Source organism: Teleopsis dalmanni, chromosome 2 (assembly GCF_002237135.1).
Source record: "Teleopsis dalmanni isolate 2A chromosome 2, ASM223713v2, whole genome shotgun sequence".
NCBI lineage: Eukaryota > Metazoa > Arthropoda > Insecta > Diptera > Diopsidae > Teleopsis > Teleopsis dalmanni.
In genome coordinates, this window is record NC_051847.1 from 184,768,177 (window position 1) to 184,788,785 (window position 20,609).

At 26.0% G+C, this 20,609-nt stretch overlaps 1 protein-coding gene and 1 pseudogene across 1 annotated transcript; one reads left to right on the forward strand and one right to left on the reverse strand.

Annotated features, from left to right (window-relative positions):
- Window positions 1–170: 170 nt before the first annotated feature.
- Window positions 171–11,080, forward strand: LOC119676353. Its single transcript, XM_038087592.1, has 2 exons — window positions 171–1,119; window positions 10,935–11,080. The coding sequence occupies exons 1-2, from the start codon at window positions 171–173 to the stop codon at window positions 11,078–11,080; spliced, it is 1,095 nt and encodes a 364-aa protein (XP_037943520.1).
- A 3,812-nt stretch (window positions 11,081–14,892) lies between these two features.
- LOC119676354 overlaps window positions 14,893–20,609 on the reverse strand; it is a 71,760-nt pseudogene continuing 66,043 nt past the window's right edge.

Here is a 20,609-nt window from a genome sequence, read left to right on the forward strand (position 1 = left end):
ATCTAAATAAAGTATCCCAATGGGCCCATTGTAGCGGATTATCAATAAATCCAACCAAAACAGAACTAGTGCTCTTTTCTAGGAAATATAAAATTCCGGAATTCACGCTACCTATCCTAGGAGGTCAAACTCTAACTCTGAATGATAAAGCCAAATATTTAGGTCTTATAATGGACAGAAAACTGAATTGGGGACCAAATGTTATTGCACGTACCCAAAAAGCTATGGTTGCCTTTTACTGTTGTAGAGGCGCTATAGGCAAAAGATGGGGACTCTCACCGAAGTCCATTTTATGGATATATAATGTGGTGGTAAAACCAATTCTCTTGTATGGAGTGTTATTTTGGAGAAATACTCTGAATAGGTCAACACTATGCAAGAAATTGAAAAAGGTTCAAAGGACTGCACTGATGACATTAAGCGGAGCGTTAAAATCAACGCCGTCACTTGCCCTGAATGTTATCTTCAATATCTTACCTATCGACATTGCGGCGAAAGGCGAGGTAGCTGGGGCAGCTTTACGTATAAGAGAACTAGGAATTGGAAGCAGTTGTGGATGGATGCAAGATTCCATCCTCAGAGAAATTGATTTCATTCCGGATATAACAGACTACTGTACTACAATTACAATTGTGAACAGAAATCTTGAATTATTTATTCCTTCTAGGGAGACATGGAAAAACTACTCTGTAAAGAGTGATAATCGCCTTAACTTCTTTACAGACGGCTCAAAGTTAGATGGACAAGTAGGAGGAGGAGTATACTGCCCTGAACTAGATCTCAGTATGAGTTTCAGGCTACCGGATCACTGCAGCGTTTTTCAAGCTGAAGTATCTGCTATATTGGAAGTTTCAGATTGGCTGAAACACAATGTCTCCTCCGTTAAATTTATAAACATATTTACTGACAGCCAGGCAGCTATAAAATCCTTAAACTCGTCGACCTTCAACTCGAGGTTAGTACTGAATTGTCTTACATCACTTATGGTGATGGCTGAATATTTTCGGATACGAATTATTTGGGTCCCTGGACATAGGGACATCCAAGGCAACTGTATAGCAGATGAATTAGCAAGACATGGTACGACAGCACAAATTCTTCTGGAAAAAAAAAGTGTGGGTATACCAGTTGCTTCTTGTCGGCACCGAATAAAATTATGGACATACCAAATGTTTGAAAGAAGATGGTCAACAGTAACCAACTGCATAAAAACCAAGGAATTTTGGCCAAAAATAAGTAAGAAAAGATCGGGGGAATTAATCAATCTATCCCGAGCAAATTTATCCAGGATAGTGGGAATTATTACGGGACACTGCCCGTTGGGAGGATATGCCGTGAGACTCAACATCAGGACCTCCTTACATTGTAGACATTGCATGGAGGATGATGAAGAGGAATCACCAACACACCTTCTGCTACAGTGTCCTGCCTTCGCAAGACATAGACTATCCTACTTAGGGTCGCACTTTTTCTATTCATTAAGAGAGCTAGATTCTATTTCCATAGCTCGTGTCAATGGCTTTGTAGCCAATACCAAGTGGTTATAGGGACAGGTGTCAAATTCTTAGGGTATCACAATGGACCTCATGGTCTAAGTGTGTCTTCGGACGGCCCCAGTAACCTAACCTAACCTAACCTATGCTTCTCCTAGTAGTTAAAAGATTAAATATATTTACATATTAATATTTTATATGCTCACTTAAGTATACAACTATACGTATATAAGTTAGATTTGTTATGTAGTTTTTTAGGCGATCCTCCACGAAATTAATTTGTATGTATTATTATTTTATATCCGAGTCCTGTGACATATTGTGCTCTCTTAGGTAATTTATAGCTTTCGTTGAGTAGTAGATAAGTGAAAATTGTAATTAGAATCAACTTTCTGAACGAGTTAATGTTCTATTGAAGCATGTATAGTTTGAAAATTCTTTTTTAGAGACTTTAAATCTATATAGTTTATTGAGATTAGGTCTATTTATTAATTGATATTTATTTACAACTATTAGAAAAAGCGGTTACTGTCGAATTGTCTTACGAGTGAAAATACTTATCACTTTTATTAGTATAAAATATTTATTTAAAACTATATGAGCATCTACATATGATAATCCATAAATGGCACCTAAACTCCTAAGCCGATTTACGATGCACATTAAATATTCAATTTCGCAGTGCTTGCATTGAAAATTTTTAAAATCATCTTCGAAAGGAAATCAAGATATCTCAATACTCTTTATTTTTTGACATAATAATATTATTTAATTTTTGTTCTTAAAAATCAAAAATAAATTCATTATTTTGAAAGAAATACACTGAATGCTGTTTAGCAAACCCAAGAGTTTTTCCTTCAAATATTCTCCTCAACGATGTTCCATTCTGTTTCTTCGTTTTGTAGCCAATAAAGTAATTTGTTTGCTTTTTTGTTTGTGAAAATGAAGAAAAAATTCTGTGAAAAAGAATTCAGTACACGTTCCATAGTGAATGGATTTTTTTTCGCCATCAACAAAGAATAAATCAAATAAAAAGCATTCTATTCAACTTAGAAAATGTACAACAAAATACAAAAAAAAAAACTAACACAAATAATTTAACCAATACAAAAACCTTTTTAAGCAGTCAAAAGAAGCATTATATAAACCGTTTCTTCCTATTCCATTTGAACTTCTCACGTAGCAGAAGGAATTGGCCCAAAATCATACTTTTGGCATCGGAATTGTCGTCACGTCTAGACATAATTTCCTCAATCATTTATTACCTAATTAAGTGGAAGTGCCGGAAGTATTCTTTCTTCTAAACATTCCGTTTCGAAAGCACTCAATGCTGTGTATGTGTGCCCAAAGAAACTAGTGTCAATAAAAGGATAAGGTGCACAAATAAAAAATTCATAAAAAAAACAAGATTCAAGAAAAAAATGGCAACATTCCAAGTTTTGACCGCCTACCTGCCATCACTTTGGGTCTGGGTCGGTATGGTTACAACATATTTCGTATGGTCACAAAAACTTTTGTTTGTAGTGCAACACTTGCAATGTTTCCTGTCATCTTCTTATCCTGTTTTTTTCTGCTTACCGTCCTTTGTTCCTTTCCTAATGTCTTTTATATTAGGCTCTTGTCAACGGCATTTGTCGTCAATATTCCTTCCACTTCGCTTGCTTTTGTTCATATTGAATTTATTTGGCATCCCTTTTTGCCACTTGGCAGTCTAGTACCCCTATTGTTGTTACGAAGTCTTCTAAATGAGGTTGAGTGGGTGCTTTGTGCGGTGTGTAGGGTCAATAATAAAGTCGAGTTAAATTATTTGTTGTCGCCATTGTTCATGCCAGCTTTATTGTTTAGATGCAGGACTTCGTTGAAAATGGGGGATTTGTTTACTTTGTCACAGAGTTATACAAAAATATTAAGGTTAAGGTTGTTTATAATTAGTTGAAGGTAATAACAATTAAGGAAATTTGAATTTTTTTTAAATCTGATTTAATGACATGGTCAAGTGTTAAATCTTTTAGAAAAAATTATTAGTGGCGTAGTCAGTATATTGAAAAGGGCACACAGGAAATATATTTGGAAGAAAGTATTAAATATTTTTCCTTAAAATATTTGCAATGAAAATGAGAACAATTTTAAAAGTGCTTGGGTATACGTATCTTGAAATTATGATATTATACATAACATTAAAAACAAAATTATTTTTCTGATATATAATTAATTTTTTTTTTTATAAAATATTCAAATATTAAGAACAAATTTGAATTTTTCGATTCTTTTTTCCTTTTAAATAATTAGGAATGCTTTGATTTGTAAAAAACAAATACAAATTGCGAAGTTTTAAAAAAAATACTACTAAACAAATGCTCGGCTTTCTACTCTAAATAAAATACTTATATCTACCTATGAAGTTTGATTAAAATTTATGCCACATTGATTAATGTTATAAAAATATTGTTTTAAAATTATTAAAAAGTCCTTATTACAATTCTTTTTTATTCTAAATTCTATTCTATATACTATTCTATATTTTATTCTATATTCTTTTCTATTTTCTATTCTATATTCTATTTTGTATTCTATTTTATATTCTCTTCTGAATTTTATTCCATATTCTATTCTATATTCTTTTCTATATTCGATTCTTTATTTTACTCTATATTATATTCTATTCTTTATTTTACTCCATTTTATATTCTATGTATGTTACATTCTATATTCTTTTCTATTCTATATTCTATTAAATATTCTATTCTATAGTCCATTCTATATATTTTATTCTATATTGAGGTCTATATTAGATTCTATATTCTATTCTTTATTCCGTAACGTAGAAATATTTCTAATTTTGATCAATTGATCGTCTAACTTAAATAGTAGTATTTAAACTCATATAGTCAATCCGTGAGCTGTTAAAATAAATATAAATTTTCTGAAGCTTAATGTAGGATATTCATTTAAATTAATATAATATTAATATAAATTAATATAATTTTGAGTTTATAACTTCCAAACTCAGAGCATATCGACAATAGGCATTGTGTTTAAAGTTATTTGGAATATTAAAATGTACGAAGTCCGTTGGTAATGGCGGCGTCAATATAGTCGGAAGCTGTTCTGTTATCTTTGTCACATTAAATAAATAGCCAAATGTGACAATTCATATATCGAAGGTAATAATCCACAAACAGAATAGTATTGAAATTTAATAATTAAAAATAAAAATATAATTAATTCAATTATTTTACAGCTGGTTTATAATTTGGTTGTAATATAAACACAGAAAGTGAATTTTTTAATAAAACTTTCACAGCAAAGTAAAAAATTTCCAGAAAAATGTGCGAACTTTAAAGTCAAGTACGGCTTTGGGTCAGTTAATTAAGGTGCACTGACTCGGATATTCAAATTCGGCAGGGCACGAGTTCGATTTCTAGTAAATGCAGTCTCAAAAAAAATTATTTACGAATAATTAAATATTAGAATTATTTCCAAGACCACTGATGATAGGTATTTGGCAATACTCGAAACAGCTGTATGGGCAGCCAAAAATTCAATTAATGAAAATAATATAAAAATGTATAAATATATATATAATATAATATATAAAAGTTCGTTACTGTTCGAAGAACCACTTTATGAAAGTAATAAGCAATAATGAAAGCATTATAGTTGTGACGTTGTCTATAGTTACCTTTGAATTATTGTATTTCATCAGGTTTGTATTTCATCAGGTTTTGTTTCAAGCTTTACATTGCATTAAATGAAATTTAATTTCTTAATTGAGTTGAACTAAAAATATGTTGCTTTTGTTTTCAGATTTTGGTAAATATTTCATACAATATTCAAAACAATAAAAAAAATATCCGTACTTTTCCTTTGAGTAAAAATTTAGTGGTGCAATTTCGTTTCCTTTAAGATTTGCATGTACATATTTTCATTGTTACCAAAAGTTCTGAACTACCTACAAAGGAAGAGGAAACCGGGAATGTTGACATTAGCAGAAGAAATTTTATGTTGTTTAATTAAAATTCGGTACACAATTTACGCACAAAAACAGTACGAAATTTATTGGATTTGTATGAAAGGGACTACTGCATCCTTGCCAGTTTTACTTACTTTTTGCATGAAAATGACGCTGGATAAATATTTAGGTTGTTACTGAAAGATAAAATCACACAAACTGCAACATTTTAAAATAAAATCACGTTCAACTTCTTTGTTAATTTTGTTCAAATTGACAATCAGCATTTTCCTTTATTTAATTTTATTTTAATGTTTTCATTACAAATGTTTTTCTTTTTGTTCTTGTTCTTATTATTTTCTTAAATAATAAAGCCAACTTAACTGCAATTCTAACGTATTTATTTCATTTTATCTCTAAGTTTCGCTTAAACACTTACATTTAACTCGTATGACTACACTTAACTGTATTTGTTTGATTAATTAAAATTAAATTTTAATTCTTTCTCAATTTGTGCTTAACTTTAACATATTTCATTACATTATTTTCTTACTTTTTAATGGTACATTTAAACTACGTAGCATCGTTAATGTCGCACAGTCTCCATAACAGACAAGATACATTATCTTTTCAGTAATTTTATATATCAATTTTATGTTTTGCACACTTGTTGTTTCAATAAAAAGGATAATATTTAATCAATTTTTAATATTGTAAATAAAGTAGTAAAAATAAGTTTATTCAGTATGAAATAATTAATTAAATTTTTATTCGTAATAAATGAGTCAAGTTAAATTATAATTATAATTTATTTGCAGAACGAAACATATTACATATGTGAATTATTTCGCAAAATTAAGTTACACTTTTTTGTCTGATATGTTATTCAAAGATATGTAAGATATTAAACTTTTGTTAAATAATTGGCAATAAACTGATCAAAGGATACAATTTAATTAATTAAATAAATAATTGGTATAAAATGAAAAAGACAGTAAAAGGTATAAGTAGTTAATGAGTGGTCTTAATTCCAAAAAGTCTTAATGAAGTCATTTTTAATATATTCGAAATATATTTAATTTTATGAAGAATTTAATTCAAGTCAATTAAAAGCAAAGAAAAATATATAAAAAATAAAAAAATAATTAGACTATTGTGAGTGACAGTGAGATATATTTCAAGATATGTAAACTCTTATCTTGTGTCTAATATGAATTTTTAAAACTTGATTAATATTTGGTTAATCTTGTGATATATCCGGGTTTAGGTTTTAGAACAGGTTCAATATAGTAGAAGTATTGTAGATAAAAATTTAATAAGATATTTAATTGCAAATTAAATATTTTACCAAAAGTTATTTTAACATACAATTTTTAAAATTCTTGCAAAAGCTTTTAATCTAAATAAATAAATACATTATCTGATATGTAATATTACGTTTGATGTAGTTCCAATCAAAAATTATGCCTATATTAATTGATTGTTGGTAGTAAAGCTCAAATTATATGTTAAATTATGTATATCAAATAGAAATAGGAAATATCATTGCTCCAAAATTTAACATGTCTGTTATAAATATTTCTATATGATTTCTTTATTCAAGTATATTAGAAAGTATATTTATGTATATTACTTTTCTCTTTTCATGTTTTTCCCTTACTAAAATATATTGCTAAAAATAGGTTGAAATTTATAAGAAAATAACTTTAAGTACAATAAAGCTATATGAATCTCCCAATAAACGATAACCTGAAGTATTAAAGTTTTTTAAAGAAAAGTTTAAAATATATTGCTTGTATATATAGATTAGAAATAATAAAGTTTGTGTCAGAGCAGGTGAGTCTTTAACTTTAGATCAAATCAAGTTCTGGAGAACAAACTATATGCCTAAAGATAATTCCAAATGCCGCGATATGCTGTATATAGATTAGGAACAACATAATAACGTATAGTAGAATATTCTTATTGACAGAAAACTTGTTCGTTTTATGAATGATTAGCCTCAAACTAAGTTTTTTAATTTATTCAATAATTTAAATCAGAACTTTGCTTGAGTCAACATATATTTTGCGTTAAAGAAGAAAGTTCATATATATAAACTTATATTTTGCTAATTGTATTAAAATTATATTAATAGATTCAAAGATATCAAAAGATATCAAAGCTTATCTAAGTATTGAAAATATATCCCATATTTATCTGAACTTCTCTGATATAAGAGAAAAGCAATCAATTTTCTAAGTTCTTTCCAATTATGATCTTGACAGATGTTAAAATAGCGTACAATAAGTCCTCAAATATAGAAATAATTTTGGTGATTTTAAAGCTTATGGATAAAATTTAGGATAGTGTCATCAGCCTCACCTATTCTGAAAGCAATATATTAGCTTATTTGCGCTGAATTTTACGAACTGCTATATAAATTTAGACGTCGCTAAAGAGACTAGGCACGATTCTGTTACGTGATCACATCGATTTGATTGCAATTCAACACATAATACTTAAATTGATATTATGAAATTTGCAATTCTAAAGCCTGATATATAAAAACGCCAGCTTATGTATATCTTAGCGGAAAAAGTTTTTGAAAACTTTAAAACTATAGTATTTAGAAAATCCTTTGCCAGAAGGATGTACCCATGAAATCGCAATCGTGCTAAAAAGTGCTTACACTTGTTTTATCAGAGTTTATATGTTAATGTGATGTGATACTGACTAATGAAAACTTAGTTTGAGTATAGTTTTAAAAATCAATTAAAATTTGAAATCGTATTTTAACCGTCATACACAGATATTTCAATATCTTACCTGGTCTAAGTGTATTATATATTGTTCGGTAACGCAATGTTATGGAGTATCAAATTTCTATATATTAGGTTTTCGTACAGACTTTTAGTTTATTTGTTTGATATTACCGTTATTTTATTTTCAAATGTGGGTTGTATAGGATTTGTTTTGATTCCTTATATCTGTTTAATATTTCTTTTAGCTGGTTCGCTCACCTAATCTTCATTTTAAACTTTTCTGTGTCGAAAACCATTTTCTGTTTTTAAAAGTACTATGCATTTTAAAAGACTACTGTTGGAGTATCATTTCAGCGGAAATCTTAATCAATATTGAAAAAATAAGTCATTGCAGCAAAATTTTCTTTGCATTTCAGATCAAGAAATTATTTCGTACATATATGTCATTTTGTATAGAGATATAAACTGCATATGAATTGTGTCACATATAGAGCAAGCAAATGTCAGTAGAAACATAAAAAAAAAAAATTAAATGAATACAAGAAGTAAATTAAATATTTAATATAATTTAATATAATTAATAATATGTCTTACCGAACCGAATTAAATTCTTTAAATATTCCGATGAAATTTATTTATTAGTTAACTTTTGTGTTAAAGCTTTAGCTTTGAAATATTTAATTTTATAAAGTTGAAAGATTTATTAATAAAACTAAAAATAAATAAATTAATTTTAAGTAATAAAATCGAAATTTAATTTTTTTTTAAATTTTCATTATGCACAAAGCATTTTAAAACAGTATCGCATAATAAATTTATATTGTGGATATTATCTCTGTTGAAGTACATCATAAAATTTATTTTATTTATTATTTTAGTTTATTGATAGTTTATCATAAATTAATTTTTTTGTTTTTTATTTCAAATGCTGTCCATTATTTAGTGTGGCTTTTAAGCTATTTTAGTACCTAAATTGATTTATAGTATATTTAATTCTATCGTATTTGAGCTTTTGTTTTTTACGCAGAAATTTAATATAGGTTACTTGTATAGGTTTACTTGTTTTTATTTTTATTTTTCAAATAATTTTAAGTAAATTCGTCTAATATATTAACTATAACGTGTTTTAAGCAGTTTTTTTTCTGTGTATTTATACAAATTCGCTTTTAAGCACTTATTTTAATTTTAGTATCGATTTAATTAATTTAATCTTTTTTCTTCAATTTGTTATATTGTTGCTACGCTTTTACTAAACTTCTAAACAATTTTAATTTCTCAATTGTGTCAACAGTATATAAAGGATTTTGTTTTGTTTTGTATTTTTTTTTTTGGTATTTAATAAGTTATAGATTTATATATATATATATATATAATTTATGCTATTTTGTTTATATCAATGTATAAATAAGTGTTCTAATATATGCATAATGTTTTACAGTGATTCTAAGCTTTTGTTTTTTTTTGTTTTGCAAATAGTTAATAAACACAATACATATTGCGATGAATATGCATTAAGGAAGACATTTTTCATATATGTATGTATGTATATTTTTGCTTAAAATATAGTTTTTTATATATGTTTTATGATAACGACTTGATTTTTAAACTTAATTGCTTTTAATACCAAGTCAAAAGTATGGAACGAAAGTCATCAATTTTTTTTATTTGATTTAATTTTTTATATAGTGAATCTTGCTTTTAATTCATTTCAATCCAAAATTTACTATTTCAAATTACTTCAGGATGTATTTATCTATATGTATACTTTTATAATTTCTACTTTAGTTAATTTATTTTCAATTAAATTAATTAATTAAATATCGATTTTATTATTTAACTAGTTTTATCTAAGTTGTTATACATACATATATACGATATATACAGTTCAGGGTTACGAGTATTTTAAGGCGCAACAGAAGTTTTGCTGAGTTTACAGTTTTCTTAAAGAATATGTATATATAATTAATATAATATTTATTTTAAATATCTTTTTATATATTCCTATATATACTTTTATATAAATACAATTACAATAATATATACAAATTTATCAAATAATTTTGTATGTAAATTATAAACATTTGGTGTATATACTTAGGTGTTCAATTTGATATGTTTTGTTAATTATTATTATTTATTTTATATATACTTTATATATTTCATATATGTAATTCTAAAAGATTTGTATAACACAATTTATTGCATAGGTAGTCCTCACACCAATTACATTTAAGATAATTACAGCAAAGATTCAGAGAAAATTAATTTTAATGGCAATATTTACCATATAGAATAGTGTACTATGTAAAAAAGTACGAGTATAATAGATTACCCTGCTCATATTAGGTAATAATTGTAGTGTCGAATTAGAATTATCCAATAATATTTCTCCTAAGCGGCAAACACGTTTGAGTAAAATGTAGTTGAAGAATTGATGAATGAATATATTGCTTACTAGTAAGAAGTCAACCAAATTGGTTTAGTCGGAGTTAAATTCTGTTGAATTATTAAACTATAAAATAAATTATTTTTTTTTGTAATTTTCACAAAAGTCATAATAGAACTTTCATATCATGATGACTTTCTCTTATAATTTCAAATATTTGTTTTTCTACATAGGTCTAGTGAAACTATCAAGGTACCTGACGTAGTTAGTTCTTGTTGAATATCATTAAATTCATAAAGCAGATATTTAATTATCTAAATCGCACATCTAAAAAATTAAAGTCTCTTCGCAAAATATAGTATTTATTATGAGATCAGAACGAGACCATCTTACACAACAAGTAATTTCCCAATATCGTCCAATTCAACCTGCGACCACATTACAGAATAATGGTTTACACACTAACGGCACACTGACTGTTGAAAGCATATGTTCACAAGCTTGATAGAGAGTGATCACTGGCTTACATGTGGAGTAAAAAAAAACTTTTAAAAAATAGATATATACATATTGACATCTGTCCGAAATAATTTTGTTGTAATACACGAAATAGAAGACGTATCCAAACAAACAGCTAATAGAATGTTTATATTATTCGTGTAAAATTCGATCAAAAATGAATGTGTTTGACTCATATTATAGTCGAGTCGGAAATCAGAAAGGATAGTGAATTCTTTAACAATTGTCGCTCACTATATATTTTCACATGTTCATACATGTATTGAACATTTTGGATACATATACCACTGTAGCGTGCAGTTAGTGAAAAAAGTAGACCTATGGACATCCAATTTTTACTATAGCAGATATTTAGGTGGAGTTTTGAAGCAGAACTTAGTGTAGATATTAGTGCATTCTAAAAAATAATTTGGTTGATTTAACCAGATTTTAACTTTATAAATCTAGGTTATAATATTCTTACTCGATGCATCATGTTAGCTCATCCATGTCACATGTTAGTTTTTATATCCTTTTTACCATATGACATAAATTATTTCTAACAAAATGAACAGATAAATTTTACTAGTATGTTATACTAAAATTTTCTCTTAGTATGTTCTCTAAGAGAAAATACTGAAGTTATCGTTAATAGATGGGTCTATTTCTGTTGGTCGCAAATATAACGTAACAATCATATTTCCTAATTACTAGAGAGTAATTACAACAAGACTAATGTAATAATTTGCTATTGAAGTCGTTCTGTGACTTAAAATAATATGTTTACTTCATATATAACAATTCTACATATCTGACAGACTATTTTAAATTAGGATATCTGACTAATTGGAGTTGGAAATGTAAGAAAATGCTTAAATAAATAAGAAAAAATGCTTTACATTTGAAAATGGGAGCTATTCTATTTATTAAGAGACTACTTGTACGTATAAATGTTTAACTCTAATAAAGTAATTTATGAATTAGACTTGATATCTTACATTTTATAACAAGCAGAATCAACTTATTTCAGTTGCTGACATGATCCACATATCGATATTCCATAGAACTGATTGTACGGTGCTTCAAAGTATAATAAGCTATAGAAATTATTTGAAGTCCCATAAACTGCCATTTTATACATTCATATTTTGATTGAGAATGCAATACATTAATAACTGCAGAACCTGTCAATGAGCGAATATAAATATTGTTGTCATGTTATATATATATAAAGATAGAAATTTTTAATGAATTATTATACTGAAGAACTAATACAATTTGTAATATTGATTTTAATTTAGTATTAAAAATAAATTTAGTCGCATGATAAGAAAAAACTAATAAAAGGATTTTGCTCTGGCTTTGTCGAAACTTTAATTATTCAACACAAAGAAAATATTATTTATGATCAGTTAACTGATATCTACATTTTATTCCCATGTGGTTAAAATTACTTTTGGACAACATTACATATCGATTAGCTTTCTTATGCTGACCAAGAATATATTTTATTTTTAATATATCCGTTATTATATTATGGACTGTTGACAAACATTAAATATCCTTCATTTATCATAATGTGAAAAATTGATGTGCTGTTAGCGATCTTTAAAGCACTCTAAAAATTTTGCAGTAGGAAATTTATTGGAGAGAAGACTCTCCACAGAAGACTCAAACGACGTAGAAGCAGTGTTAGCAATCGTCTTATATGCTTGTGAATTATTTGCTTACCATCACACATTTGTGTCACGAATTCAAAACAATAATCTCTAGGCAGTTACTTATGCATTTTTTCTGGAAGCCACATTTTCGTTAATTGACATATGCGTCAAGCCTATATATCACTGCAAAGAAAACGATCCTAAAAATTGTTACTTTTGTAATAAGTTTTCACAATTTTGGCACCTTCAGGGCTAATTAGATCATTTATGTTGACAATATTCGCAAAGCAAATAAGACAACTAGTATATAGGCAGGAAAAAGCACAAAGGTCGGCTGGTCAAAAGGTTACCAAATTGTATAAAGACTGTTATAAAAATTAATTTCAATTTGATGAATTAATCTAGTGTGGCTAAGCAATATGTGGAATCTAAAATTGAAGATTACGAAAATAAATAAGTTGTAAATATATAATTTGGTTACACGAATTTGTCACCTTTTTATTATTAAAAGTATTTCTATAGATTTTTTATTTTATCTTTATGCACTATTTGATTTTATTTGCATGAGGGAGTGAAGCGAAAAAGTTTATTTCGTGATTTAAATCAAATCAATGCGATAATTCAAGTATAAAGTTTTGGTTTTGGGAATGAACCAGCAATTAATAATTGCACAACTGTATTTCATTGAATCTTAAAAAAAACTATAAGCAAATATTTTCATTTCTTAAGTATTCATTAAACGGAATTGAGGACTTATTTAAATATTTACTTATAATGTATTGGATAGATTGAAAAATTTGAGCCAATTATAGTTTATCAAATTAAACTGAATCTTTAGATAGAATATTGAAAACTTTTTGTAAGAACTACCTTTAGCGTGCTTAAAACTTAATATATTTTTAATATAAATTACATAAAAATTGCACAATTTTAATTGCTTTAAAATCAACTTCAATTATTGGATGTCATAACTATCCTTGACTAATTGTAAAAAATACTAACTATTATTTATACTTAATTCAATTAATATAATTAATTTTAAATATTATATATTTTTAATATAAACTTAGTTTAATTTTTATTATTATTAAGACAGCAGTTCGTATAAAATATTTGCATTCAATTTACAAATTCTTTGTTTCAAATTCAATTAGTAAAAAAATATTTACTTGGAGTGGTAAATAAAAAATATAATAATAAATATTAATTTCTACTATTTAATATAATAAAATAAAAAAAATAATAATTTTACACAAATTTAAAAATCAGCTGATTTTATAATTAAATTTTAAGTACAGTAGACTCTCGGTTTAACGAATGTCCGATATAACGAACACTTTAACTAAAGAATAATTATCATTCTTTTTCTGCGAAACATATGTAACATATGAAATGAAACGGAGAGTATATTGAAATTAAACTTGAAATAATAAAAAGGAATATAAGTGAATATAAATTATAAGAAAAAATCATTTGAATAAATATGAGTTTTCTCTATCAAAATATTGTATAAATACATTTCTAGTAGGAACAGAGCTTTCATCAATTGTATTTTAGTCCACACATCTTGCTATTTATACGATATTATGTATTTAATTTTATTAGTTTTGTATAATATTATTGAAACAAACAAAAATAAAATTAAGTTTTATAAAAATTAAGTTAAATTTTAATAAAATTGGTTTTAATAAAGTACCTATAGTTAAAATAAGACACAGTATTTGCTATGGAAAATATAATTAAAAAACAAAAATTTATAACAAAAGTTAAGATAAATATATTGTATTAAAAAATCAAAAAGAAATTCAAGTAAATATTTAATTTTCTAAATATATAGTTTTTATACATTTATTGTTTATATTTATTACATAATTAATTTTTTCTATGGTAACATATTCAATCTTAGGCATTAAACACTACTTTAATTGAACCCCAATTATGAGCATACTTAACAATTCCTACTTAAACGTCTACTGTACACATATTTTATATATTATCATAATATATAGAATACAACACTATACGAATATTATCAATCATCTTCTTCTGCACTTTACTATATATATTAAAATAAACCATTTTATAGTTTTTCATATACAGAAAAATAAAAAACGCTAACATAAACGATTTTATCGCAACGATTTTATGCAATTTAGTGTCATGTTGTCGTCATAAAAATATTTTTACTACTCACTTGCAGTAAATTGTTGATGAGTGCAACTGCAACAACGACACACAACAGGATGAGGTGTGTGTATCTTATTTGGCAACTGCTACGACCATGACTTACTTCTGGCCAGACTACTTCGACTTCGGACATTTTGAAAATGCTTAAGAGTCGGTGGGATTGCAGTTCATTGTGTTCTGAATTAATATGATGACTGATGGTTTTGAGTATTGGAGTGCATTCATCCTGTAAGTAAAGAGATAAATTGAAAGAAAATTAAATAAAGTGCTACATATTTATGGATTTATATTTTCTTTTCCTACAATATGAACTTAAAAGTGGCATTTTCTTTAAATTATTTATGAAACCATCAATGCATTACCTTTTCTTTTTGTAATAATTCCATTGCTTTAAGTTTTGCATCATGTGGCAATCTTGCTGCTATTATTATATTTTCGTCGGTCATATTGAATAGTGTTAATGTACACTGTGTCTATTCAAAATTAAAAAAATAATTATATATTAATTTGGTGTGTATACTATGTATTCTAAATTAAAATATAGACTTTTAAAAATAAGAAATTTATAAAATAATATAAAATTTCTCATACTTGATTATCGATAAATGCTGCCACATATTGTTGTAATGCTCTAACAGCATCTTGTACACCTAAATTCGTATGAGGACGTAGTAGAGCTTCATCAGCAGAACTATAACCGAGTAACAGAAACACGCCTCCTGGAGATGAAAAAATTATGTATATAAAATATATATTCAATTTTGAATTGTTTTGTTATCTATATGGCTAACATATTATTAAGGTAAAGCTTCTAATATAATACAAATGATTGTATTATAAACAGCTAATAAAAATATGATTTTAAAATAATTTCGGAATAATTACCGCGTAAATTGGACCACTTGAATAAATTAAGTGTGATATTAATTTCAAAAAAAAAAATGATTAAATAAATAAGGCACAACTCCTAAAAAGTTTGGTAAAAAAAACGTCAAAGTATTGGATAAAAAAAACTGATTGTTTTGATTTCTGGTTTTTTAAACAACAAGATCGGTGAAGTTAAAGAAACACTAGTTATTCAAATATGCATAAAATACATTTTTGAAATATTTTAAATATATATATTCGACTATATATCGAATATACGTATGTACTTTTGGTAGTGGCTAACATAAAGGATTGATATAAAATAAGATAATCGTCACTTATTAATATGTTATTAAAAACTAACTAGTATACTAATCAATATATTGAACATATTCTACGAACCACTGTTGTAACATTCATAATAAAATAATTTTTATACTCATATTATTAAAATTTGTCAAATTTTTAATAAATAAATAAAAAAGATTTTATCTTTTCTATCTCTCCGAATAATATATTTGATATAGAATTTTAACATTTAACATTATAAAGTCATGTGGTATAATTCCTTTCTTTCCTAACAAAGTGGAATAAATGCGTTCATATTGCAAACAATCCTAAATATCTTATATTGGATATATTTATTTTATAATAAAGGATTGTTATAAAATGTTTCTTTATTTATTTTTCGTAAATCAACACAAAGAGGTTTTTGCGAACAGTAGTGAACTACAACAACAAAAATTCATTTTATATTATTTTAATTAATTGAAATTTGACTGACTATACAGTTGTTTCGAGTATTGCCAAATACCAATTATCAGTGGTCGTGGAAATAATTCTTGTATTTAATTATTCGTAAATAATTTTTTGAGATTGCAAGTACCAGGAATCGAACTCGTGTCCTGCCAAATGTGAAGTTCAAAATCAGTGCACCTTAACCAACTGACCCAAAGCCGTACTTGACTTTTTATGTTCGCTAATTTTTCTGGAGTTTTGTTATATTGCTATTAAGGTAAAACAACACCTTATCAACACCTTATTATATAACAAGTATGTTTTAATAAAGAATTTTTCTTCCATGTCGTATTACTCACAATAATTATCTTTTTTTTAAGTAAGATACTATTTTTTCCCTAGTCTGCTTTTATGATTTCACACTAATTCCTGCTCAGTTTTACTGACTAACTATTTATCTATAAAAAAGTTTGCACAAATGTCGGATAATCCACTTTACTTAACAAATCTTTTGTTATTCTAAGAAATTTATAACAATTAACATTTCACAACTTCAGATCATCCCACTATAATATGTTCTTAATTTATTGGTAATTGACTTAGTATTTCAAAATCGTAATATTTAATAAAAATTTAATCATTAATAAGCAGAAAATCTTAATAGTTTTAGAAAATACTGTTTAATAAAAATTTATATATTTTTAAATAAAAATTTTTATTACAAAAATTGTATAATATTATTCTATTTAAGAAATGATTTCATATTTATTTATTTTTAAATTATGCATCTTAAGCTTTCTTAACTCTCGAAATTGAAAACTGCATTTAATGTCAACTTCAAATTTCACATTTTTTTCAATTTTAGTAATTCTATTTGTATTCCACAAAATAATTATATCTATGAACTATTCGCTGCAGCATGAGCAATATGCTTCACTCTTAGTCATAATCATCAATCATAACAGAGGAAATCGCATTTTAGCTGAACTCAAGCTGTGCACTTAAAAACACAACCAACATTGGCTGAATGAAAAATTTCAAAAATACATAACGCACAGATACAAAAATTTTGTATTGCAGCACAGTATAGAGGATACCGCAAATAAATTTTACAAAAATACCACAAAACTAACATAAAAATAGGATGAACTATGATGATGTAGTTTGTGGCATGATTCACGTTAAATAAGCTTTACTCACCTGGTAGCGTATAGTCCCCCAGCGGTGGTTTCATGCAGATAAACCGTCCCGAATAGCATAGGCAACGTCCACGAAACGCTTGATATGCTGGCGAAGCGTGGCTATAAAAGGCCAATGCGGTGCGGCATGGCGCAAATGGTACACAGAGGGCGTGGCAAGTAAGTGTTAGTGATTCACCACAACTGCATAATTCACTGCATTCAGCATCGTCCAACGAGTAAATCTGTTGCAAAAATTAAAATAAAAAAAGTGAATTTCGTCTGAATTTAATAAAAGTGTTTTAAATTATTATCCAACTAAGCAGTATTTTGTATGCTTTATTTTAAACTTAAGTAGATTATTAGCCATTTATTATAAATTAATTCAAAATTAATGTCTTATTCGGTGTGAAACTACAGAAATAGCATTAAAGGATCAAGCAAATAGAATAAAGGGCTTAAATCGAATAGTGTTTAAAATTATAATTAATATCATTTGGAATATAAGTTATTTTTGCTTGATTCAGAAAATACAAATATTAAAAAGTACTATAGTTCTTATCAAGTGGAATTATCAACTAATTAAAAAATTATTAATTAAAAAAAAAAACGAATTAATTAAGATATAAATACATAATTCGATAAATAAATTAATGAAAGTGTTAATAAATAAAAAACTGACAAATAAATAACTCAATTCACTTGAAGCCGGAATACAAATTTACATACAAATTCATATTATATTTGAATAAACAAGTAAATAACAATTTTCATTAAAATAAAAGAAATTAAAATTAATTTAATGCTAGAGAAATTTAATTAAAATACAAGTAGACTTATATATATACACGTTATGAATAAAGAACTAAGTAAATAAAATATCAAATGCATATTTAAATAATAAAATATATAAATAGAAAATAAATTTAATGATATTAATGAATAATTTAGTGAAAATTTAATTGTATAGACATTGGAAAGTGTATTACTTATAAAACATCAAGCACTTCCTATATGCTCAAAAGGTGTCAGTATCCTATATTAAGCCTACTACAAATCTTCAGTCTTGTAGGCTAAGGATCAATAGATTAACTTAACCAAAGGAAATTATATCAACATTTTAACATGGAACGAACTCAACATCATTCTCTCAAAAATATTGATATTGAAAGATAAGATATTGAAAAATTTTTATTTGCCAAATGGATTTTGAGTTATTACACCATTTATAGAAAATAATTGGGTTATCAATCAATGAATAGTTAATAAAAATTCATTTTCAATCATTTAGTCGCATTAATTAGTTTACTGCTATTAATAGTGTAAGGACAACAACATAGTTGTTGTTGCAAATTAATTGATTCTTATATATCTTCTTGCATTCAGAAAAAAAATTCTTTGTGTTTTATTGTTTTATACTTTTTAATCGATTCAACAATACTCAGTAAAAAAAGAAATAATAATATTAAGAAATTAACAATGTCAACAAGAAAATATTAAAGGGATATATATATTATCATTTTTGAAGTTTCTTGTACCCTTAAAAGAAATTTTTAAATGCAATTCACAAAAGTTAGTGAAGTATTGAGAGCTGTGTTAAAAATAACTCATATTATTAACAATAATTCATATTACATATCTTATCAGTATTCTTTTTACATATATTTCTAACTCAACTATATGAGACTTGTTGTTTAGTAAATTTTTTGTATATATTTTATATATTTATCTATTTTATAACATATAAAATAACTATAACTATATAGTTAACTATATAACTATATAAATCCCAATATTTTTTGTTTCTATAATAAGAAAAAAATTTTAATTATTTTAATTTTCCATTTTTCTTTAATAAATCGAATATAATACTTATTTTGAAAGTACAATATGCAATTATACCGACAATCCATGTTGAAGTTTATTTAACACATACTAAACTAACACATTTAACTTAATCAGCATCTTAATTAATCAATTAATTATACTTGACCCTAACCAGTATGAGAATTTCTATTTTGGTTTGTTATTATGTTGATAAAAAAATTTAGTTCCACTTGATCATTCCACTTGATGAAGATATCTTTAATATAGATTATATTTAATAACATATATTATTTAATCTAATATATAAACAATTTAATGATTATAGACTAATATATATTATATATGTAAAATATATTTGTAGATTTTTTTACTACAATCTATTCTATTTTCTGTATTTAATAAATTTAAATTATTTCAGTTATACACATATCTGCAATATGAATATGAAAAAATGGACTTTACTTCCGTAAAGAATGGCGAACATAAAAACTTTGAGGACTTCAAACTTAATTTTCATAATTTTTATTAATTTTGGGGCAACAAGTACTTATGTATATCAAACATTCCAATTTTTAAAGGTATCTCACGTACATTTAAGGGATTAATAATACCAGTTATATTTTAAGTATTAAAATAGAAAGTTAGTTTACAATCCTACAAAAACCAATTCATTAAAATTAATTGGTATTGATATCTAATTAGTATTTTTCCCATATACATTTTTGTTTCAACTAAATGAGAATTGTAATTTTGCACATTGTTTTCTATTGATATAAAGAAAAAGATGAAACAAATTCATTATTATACTCCGTGTAATTTTTCTCAATATAAAAAGTGACAATTTAATTCCAGAATCCATACATATCAACAAATGAATAAATATATAAAGCATAGGCGCTCTTCCAACTGTGTCCTATTACATTATTATATTTTTTATGAGTACTGCTTTTTTATTCAATATAAATTATTATATTTATACATATAAAAACGTCCGTGCATAGATGGTGCAAATATATTTCTCATAGCAGTATATCAACGCTTCTATTCCTTAGATAAGCACGTGATACAAGGTGTTATC